This window comes from Haliotis rubra, unplaced genomic scaffold (assembly GCF_003918875.1).
Source record: "Haliotis rubra isolate DU_JTF1 unplaced genomic scaffold, ASM391887v1 Scf1391, whole genome shotgun sequence".
Classification (NCBI taxonomy): Eukaryota; Metazoa; Mollusca; class Gastropoda; order Lepetellida; family Haliotidae; genus Haliotis; species Haliotis rubra.
In genome coordinates this window covers 72,791-81,747 of record NW_025765327.1, presented here as the reverse complement: position 1 = coordinate 81,747, position 8,957 = coordinate 72,791, and the positions used below count along the sequence as shown (strand labels likewise).

At 36.4% G+C, this 8,957-nt stretch overlaps 1 protein-coding gene across 1 annotated transcript; it reads left to right on the top strand.

The window, feature by feature from the left end:
• Positions 1-263: 263 nt before the first annotated feature.
• LOC124268585 lies at positions 264-626 on the top strand. The gene has a single exon (XM_046703580.1). The coding sequence runs from the start codon at positions 264-266 to the stop codon at positions 624-626; it is 363 nt and encodes a 120-aa protein (XP_046559536.1).
• Positions 627-8,957: the final 8,331 nt, after the last annotated feature.

Sequence of the window (8,957 nt, the reverse complement as noted above, 5' to 3'; positions counted from 1 at the left end):
AGTTATTTTTCTATGAAAGTGTAATCCTATTTAATCATCGTCAGTAAGTAGTCACACGGGATAAACCATGATTATAACAATAGCATATGCATTATTCCTTTAAAGAAGTAGTTGATATATTTACACTATGTTGCTATTGCTCTTACGCTTCATCACTGAACACTGATTTTTTTTCATGTATATCAGGTGAAGAAGGTCTCCTCGCGGCAGTGCGAAATTGGGCTACTCTTAATGATCCCAACAAAACGCTCCTGTACAATGGAATGCGTTACGAGAACGGCTCCATCACAGTACCAGCACCAGGAGTGTACCACATCACAAGTCACGTCAAGTTCTACATCGAGGACAACAGGAAGGATGACAAGCCGCTCCAGACATTCCGGCACCAGGTTGTCCGCTATAGCGCCTCCAGCCAGACACATGTCGTGTTGTTTGAGAATGCCGTGACTGAGTGTAAAGAGGGTATCAACGACGGGGCTCACCTGGAGTACCCGAGTGATGCTGGTGGACTGGCTCAGTTGGATGCTGGAGATAATATCATAGTTAAGTTGTCTCATCTCCATCCCCCTGAAACACGGGAGAGTCTGGCATTTTCTAGACATGTATATTATTTAACATGCGTATAACCTGTATCTTAGAATGGTGAGTGATTATACACATTTAAACACAATTTCTACACGGTTTTTTGTTTTGTTCACTGAAAGTGCAACATTCACTGGCAGTACAACATTCAGTGTTTTGTTTGATGGATTGTTTGTTGTTCAGTGCCGCACTCAGCAGTGTTTTAACTATGTTACAGCCTGTAAATAATCTAGGCCTACAATTTAGACACTCTAGCTCTTAGCGCTAAGATAGTCGTAAGTGCCATACATTAACATGAACTTAGGCCCAAGCCTTTACGAAACAATCCAGTGATTAACGACATGAGCGTCGAGGTATGGGATACGATGACATGTGTCAACCAAGTCACAGAGTCTGACCACCCGATCCCGTTAATCGCCTTGACAAACATGGGTTGCCGAAGACCATTTTCTAACCTCCTTATCTTCACGGATCGTACAGGATGTACACGTGCGTTACCATCAACTAAGACAACTGATCACCCTTACTTACTGTTTGTGTACGTTGGTAGTACTGACAAAATTAATGAAGATACATTCAAATGTAAATCAGGTCGAACAGTTGGAATACAATGCTTGAAATAATTATGAATAAAATTGATAAACAGACATTAGGGATGTTTGTTACAATATCCATGTCAAACCATGTCATTGAACTTTAATTGTGGATGTACACAGACACAGACACAGACACAGACACACACACACACACACACACACACACACACACAGATATATATGTATCGAAATGTCACAATCACGAAATAAAGAAGTTGTTATCCATAGAAAATTGTTCTATATTCTGAATATTTTACTGTCTGTAGGCATCGGAATGAACAACATAGCACTAATAGGCAATGTACCGAATCGTCTATATGCACGACGTCGTGTATATTGCACCTTAAACACCTCATACTGACAAGAGAACTTGTCTGATATTATGAAATATTTACTGTTAGGGGTAAAAACATCTACCAGACCACCAGACAGGCTACTTTTGAAATTTGACCGTCCGAGATGAAAATAGACCGTTCCGGACGGGCGGGCAGGCGACGATTTCAAACGCTGCATATACGCGCGTGTGTGTGTGTGTGTGTGTTTGCGTGTGTGCAAGAAGAGACGAGATATTTCTTGTCAAAACTCCTTTATCACGTAGCATTAAGGAAAAGGTATCGTGATCAATGAGTTTTCACAATTAGAAATATCTGGACTCATCTTTTCTGTACTTATTGTTGATACAGCTTTAATCCAACTGACAACAAACACAATATTTACAGAACTGATGTGCATTGACGTTATAAAACTACCCATGCGTTTGTTTACAAACAGGAGCCATATACCTGTCACGTGATATGCAAATTTCACGTGTACAGAGGGAAAAACTAGGTCATGACTCGACGTGACACAGGCCAGGTGACATGCTATTCATAGTGTAGCTTTAATGTTTAACAGTATATAAACATGAACTCCGAAGGAACTCCTTCAATGGCCGTCTTGATGTGGAAGGAGAACTGTCTTCATGCGTCCTCAGTGTAATACATCTTGAACATTGCTGTTGGTATTATTGCCGGCGTTACCGCCGTTCACAGTGCAACACTTGAATGATAATCAAAAACAGGCTCAATGATCGTGACAAAATCACTAAATCTTACACTGAAAAAAGTCATTTTGTTTATCTTATGTCGCCAAATTGGTACCAACACTATGCACTCTCATGTCCTGAATACAGGTTACAATGAGTGGATCATGTTTTCAATTATCATTTCATGTAAATAAAACGCACATAGATCCATGTAATATTTACGACTGATTACAGAGAATAGGAAGTGTAACGGGTTGGGGGTGGGGAACGTGGTAGTCAGGATATATTTTATATCCCATCCCAACCGTCAGTTTTGAAGATATATGTAAAAACGGATTAAAAGAAAATTCTAACAAATAAATAAAGTCAGTGAATCTTAGTCGCTGTTGTTGTTATTTATTTTACAGATGACAATAGCAATTCAAGGATAGGCAACTGCAAGAGTGAATAAAACTTTGCTAGTTTACCGACTTGTCCGTTATGACAGTTCAGAGCTAGTACTGTAGATCTATTATTCCTATAACTTCCAAATTTTCAATTTCACAAAAATAACTTCTGTGCGCAAAGGCAGAGCCAAGAATGCAGCACTGTAGTTATTAGTAATTCAAATATAAAACTCTAATAATGCAAAATTTCCTAAAAAAATATCTCGGCCCAAAAACACTACAACTTACGTTGAGTCTGTTGTCTCTCTAACTGCTTTAGAACGAGAGTATGCTATATGACGTCATCGTACTTCCGGTAATGCATGTAGCAGAAGACGCCGAACGTTAGATCGAGAAGAATGCGATCTAACATCCAATTAGAGACGTGACATTAAATTAAACGGATATAGTTTACCAGTTACCACCTCCAGGAACACGCCTGCGTAAGTACTTTTTTAAATATCCATTTATATTTTAGCAAATTTAATGTATAAACAATCTCTGAATCAACAACACATGTTTTGATGACGTAATCGCCTGGAGATCGCGGGACAATAGACCGATCCAGTCTGTCAATCAAAACTGGCGCATGCGTCAATTTTGGCCAATCAGCAGGCCGGGCGCGCTGTGTGGATTTGTCAGACTTATTTCCGGGGTCAAACGATGCATCCGAAGCGATGTGCTTCGAATTATGCCATTTACACTCGCTATATTTATTACATATTGCTGCGATTTGATGTGTACCTTAAGAAAACCATTACGGCCAAGACAACAAAAATGGAGGCGGATCAAGAAACGCGATAGGCCTAACGATCAGTTAAATGTCTGCACCATCGTTCAGGAAACCTACGTCTGCCTGCTGATGAGAATTTGCACGAATTTCCACACTTTTGCACATGTGCAAAATCATTACCAATTGATGACAACAAATAGCAGTTTAAGACTTTGCAAGTGTTATAAACACGGACAATTCTTGTAACTACAAAATTGTTTTTGCTTAACGTTTTTTAGTCACTACTAGGCATTGAGTTGGTACGCTCAAATGAGACAGGCGAGAAAGCCGTGACACGATGTAAACAAATCTTCATTTCGGTTAGGGTCAACCGAAATAGCAAAACTTGTTACATGAAAGAACAATGTGGCGGATATTGTCCCCTTTGCTCTTAGATAGTCTTCAATTTGTCACACATTGTAGGATGTTTTAAGTTTTATAAGCACAATCTGAAGGCCTACAGTATCTTGTTAACAGAGCAAAATATTCGAGGAGTAATATTTTTTATTCAAACGGAAATATTGTCAGTGTCAGCAGTTGCCTATCATGCAATATCCAAGTATCAAAATTAGTTCATATGAGTGCCTATAAAACCATGCTTTAAATATTTCAGATTTTTTATAAAGAGTTGCATGGGACTTTGAACTGAATTACCTTCCTCCATGTTGATCAATCACCTAAAACTATGTGAGAAGAATAGTGACTTTCTGGAGTATTGGACTGGAGTGAAATAAAGTGTATATCTTAATTACGAGAACATTATTTGAAGTTTTGTTACCACATAAATTATTCACATATAATGGTACATTTTAGGAGTAATATTACAACTCTAATTTTGATTAATTCACTGGAAATGATAGCAAGGTATGTTTTAAGAATCTTGCTGTTTTTAATAAACGTGGAAGGGTAATAAAATTAATAATAATCTAATCAATAATAAATAATTATTCAATTGATTGACATATCAGATTTTTTAGATTTTAAGGCAGAACTAGGCTGTTTACACCATACATATCATGGCAGGACAATCACTTGGTATTAACTTAGTTTCTTGGCTCCTGCTTTTAGATGTTTTTTTAAATACTACATTTACTAATAAGATAATTCTGAAAGTGATTGCTAGTATCATAACTCATTAAAGTTATTTCAACATCCAGAAAATTTGAAAAAGCAAAGGCTACGTTTTGGTCAAACCCTGGTCAGGCATTATCCAGTCCTGGAACAGAATAACTTACAAAAATCTCAGGTGACTTTTCATGTAACGGAATAAAGATTGAAACATATATTTAACCCATATTTGATGAAATTCTTCTGATAAATCATAAGTTTTTTAGGAGGTTACTAATATTTGAAGACTGAGCCAAAGCTAGTGTTTATTAAGATGGTGGATTTTGACAAATTGTTCAAGGTTTGTTGATGGTTATTTGCAAAATGAGCTTCATATTAAATTGCACACTGGTTTGTAGGAGGTGAACGCTTCAGGGCATTTTCATGTCTGTTTTCCTAAACCTTTGTTAGGACTTTTAACAAATTTTGAATCAACTTTATTATAATTGTTATGACACCAGTAAGTATCTCAGAAAAGGAAATAGATCAAAATCAGTGTTATGTCCTCTAGGGATATGGTCTCAGATCTAATAAAACAAAGATTATCATTGTTTAATTAAGAAGCAATAATGTCAATATGTAATTGTATTGACAGAAGGCTTTGAACATAGGATATATTCTTTGCACCTTATTTACACTAGTAGTTAGCAGTTAAACATCTCTGATGAAAAAACAATAGATCTACATTTGTATTTTGTGTAACATTCTATTTCAATGCTAGTTAATTGTTCGGATAACTGTGTATTCTCTGTTCCAAAATTTTGCATCACATGTTTCCTATTTCTGGAAGATGGGTCAGCTAGTGTACAGGTGCAGACAGTATCTTGGATCTTCTTTGTGTTCTGGTGCTGTGACAAACCTGTACATAAACGCTGGCAGTTCATGAAGTCCAGTATTGTGGAAGTTTGTATGTAAATTAGGATTCCACAACAAAGTACATATAGAAAAATTAAATGTAAATGATGATTAAAAAAAATGATTTCCTTTATATTCAGTGTCATTTTATCATGGTGTACAGATTTTGAAGAGAGAAACTTTACTGGAGAATTGCTGCAGATCAGCTGTTGAATATTTGCTTCTGGGTATGTCCAGATACGTCCATGGAAACATATTGTTTACAAGCCCAATTACCTTTCCAGATTTCCAAATAAGATCAAATAGGTTATGCTGTGATTGATTTGTTTACATTAATTGTACAGACAAATAAGGTGCATGAAGTAGTAGACGGAAATATTTTCTGCTTTTTTATTTACCATTCTCTTAATTCATTAAAAGATAGAAACCCATGTTTTCAGATTATTGAACTAAATTTGAACAACGCATAGCGGATAAGTAAGGCTTCAAGCCCGCAGCGCAGTGTTGATAATCTTTTATAGATACCAAAACGCGATCTGCAACATGAACATGTGGTTGTGTTCACGAGTTTTAAAACTTATAAACACAAACAACAAAATTCAGTTATCCTTGCCCTGCTAATATCTGTGGCGGAGGTGAATTGCCAGATAGATTAATTGATTCGAAAGAAATTACGCTTCCTACAGTCTCAGCAGCTAGCTCATTGACGCTTTTTCATCGGGCATGTAACTCATTTTCACTCGCCAGTTGTAATCTGCCAGCTAAAATATATTAAAAATCACATACGTATAACTTGCCTCTTTAAATAACATTCACAAACGACTGATAATAAAGTATCACAAGCAGAATTCACCAACAACGTTCGCAATCACGTAACGTTTCTCCGGCGGTGACGCCATTGTGATTTGCCAGTGGTTGTCCCCCCTAACGTCAAAAACGCAGTGGGCGGGGCTTATCGGCTGGGACTGGATCGGTCTATTCGAGCATATCTCTGGAGCGAATCATAACCATTAAATCTTACGACAAAAAACAATAATATGAACTTGTAACTACAATATACATTGTTTTTACACACAATACATGTATGTAATAAGATGTAATCATGTTTTGAGAAGTTAACAAACATGGATACACCCGAACCGGCCCGTGGATATTTAACCCAAACCGGCCCGTAGATATTTAACCTAAACCGGCCCCTGGATATTTAACCCAAACCGGCCCCGCACCCGAACCGGCCCCTGGGTTAATTAACGGTAATCAGACAGACAATTAATCAGATATTATTAGATATTATCAGATATAATTTATTATATATATATACAGACATGAAGATTTCAATTAATGTATTATATATATACAGACATGAAGATTTCAGTTAATTTATTATATATATACAGACATGAAGATTTCCTTTTCCTTATTGTGCCATCCTGAAGCTACTTCTTAGTTATGAGAGATGTTATTAGAATAAGGGTCTGGGATGGAGTCTTGATGCCCTGTGAATATTCTGTCCAGATGTCTTGTATCTGCTGGTTAAATGCCCTGGATCCGGTTGTATCATTGCTTCATTAACTAATGTCAACCTTAAAGCCTAATGATACATTAAATCCTTAATGCATCATTAGTTAATGGCAACGTTAAAAACGGTTGTATGAAACACTTATTAGCGTATCATTATCTAATGACGTCCTAATGTAAATATTTTCATTAAATTTGGGTATTCCCCTAAACATTTCCCACAATTCCGCGACGTAAAACACAAAAGTGTTACTCTCGGTCGTCTGTCAAAATGGCATCTTTACGGCTAAACCTCGGAACAAAAACAAACATTTCGACTGCTGAGAAGAAACACAAATAATTCTGAAACGTCGCCGATAAACCTAGAATCGGTTGGGATGTTTTGGAAAATACACGAACACTAAGCAACTGAAGTGAGCTTTCTGCCATATTGGATAGGGTTTACAAAATCAGGTTTCGCTAAGGCCGGTCATATTACATCACTTATATTTCCTATTCAGTTGTGACAAATGCATCGCTGAATTCCTCATACATTTTAGAATCAACTTACAAATGGTCTTTGTCACTAAAACCAAGAGTCTAGAAAAACCCGAAACATATTGGGTCGAAAGCGGAGCGTTGTGCTCATACCACAGCTTGCTAGAAATGTAAACAAAAGCAAAATCAGATTTTATACTGGGCAACATTTTCTCAAGTTTTTGGATATCAGTTTGTCTATTCGTAGCATGCATTAGCTCAATACTTTTAGAATATGCACGTAAAGAGTATTGTAGCAAGAATTAGAAAATTTAAAACAGATACAATACAAAAAATTGATATATTCATGTGCAGCGATATGCCATGCCAGACGCAAAATCATGGAGAACGACAGGCAATTATCGGCATTTCTGACTTTTTCAATGAAAACAATAAAAACAAATAACCATACGCAGATAGTCAGAATGTTTTCGATTACTTACATCATACATTTCCTCGCAAAATCGTGGGCACATATATCCACAAAGCCGACATTTTATGAGAAATCGGTCATCGGTAGTGATGTCATATGTCAACATTGTTGGCAATTTCTTTGAGGTGAAGATCGGTTGAATAAGAATAAACACACTGTCCTCCTGATTACACTTTCACGTGTTTCAGTATTATGTATACTTTGCGTATCGTTCACATATGGTTTCATGAAACTAGTTTCACTATCAACATTTAGTATTTTAAACCTAAGTAAATCTGACATAATAAATAAAAATTGTTTATTTATTTCATGAAATTTATATATGCACATGTTTTTAAAGGATATGTCTTGTGCATTGAAATTGTTTATGTTGTGGTATAGACAAAACAATGGCGTATAATCATTGGCCAGGTGCGCGTTTGTCACAAATACTTTGAGTATAATTGTTATCAATAATTCCATGAACAAAACATCACGAACATGTAGTGTCCTTATTCACAGAAATTCTCTCCAAGTGATCTGACTCACAATGACTTAGTATTAAGCATAGCGGAGTGATGCCCCCTTATCTTTATAAGCGTACATGACCTTTTTGTAGCCATTTGACGTCATAGCAAAAAAACATTTTCAACACATATTGCGAGTCATTTTTAAGATTGAGTGTATAACGTTAAACATAGGCACACAAACTAATTTAATACATACCTATGTTGTTCAGGTATCAGGCAGAATTTTGTTCGCTCACACTTTCCGTAAAGATGCCAAATTGAAAATATAGTAGCACAGTACTTTTATCAGTACAGGATAAAAAGCAGAGAAATTTACTGTTTTTAACGCACAACAAAATTAGGGGTAACATTTAGCAGTGTCTATTTTCCAAACTGAGTTTATACCATGAAATAGGACATTTAATACTCTACATTTCTGTGTAATTTCATAGCTGTAGGTAGATCCAGTGCTGTGCAAACGAAATTCTGGCGCAATGTTCACTTTTCCAGGAAGTTAATGACGCTCTAATGATACCCCATGACCTTCATTAAGTTAATGACGTGCTAATGACAACATGTCATTAAATCCATAGTACAACAGAATTTAATGACACATTACTTAATAAACGTTTAATGGCTCC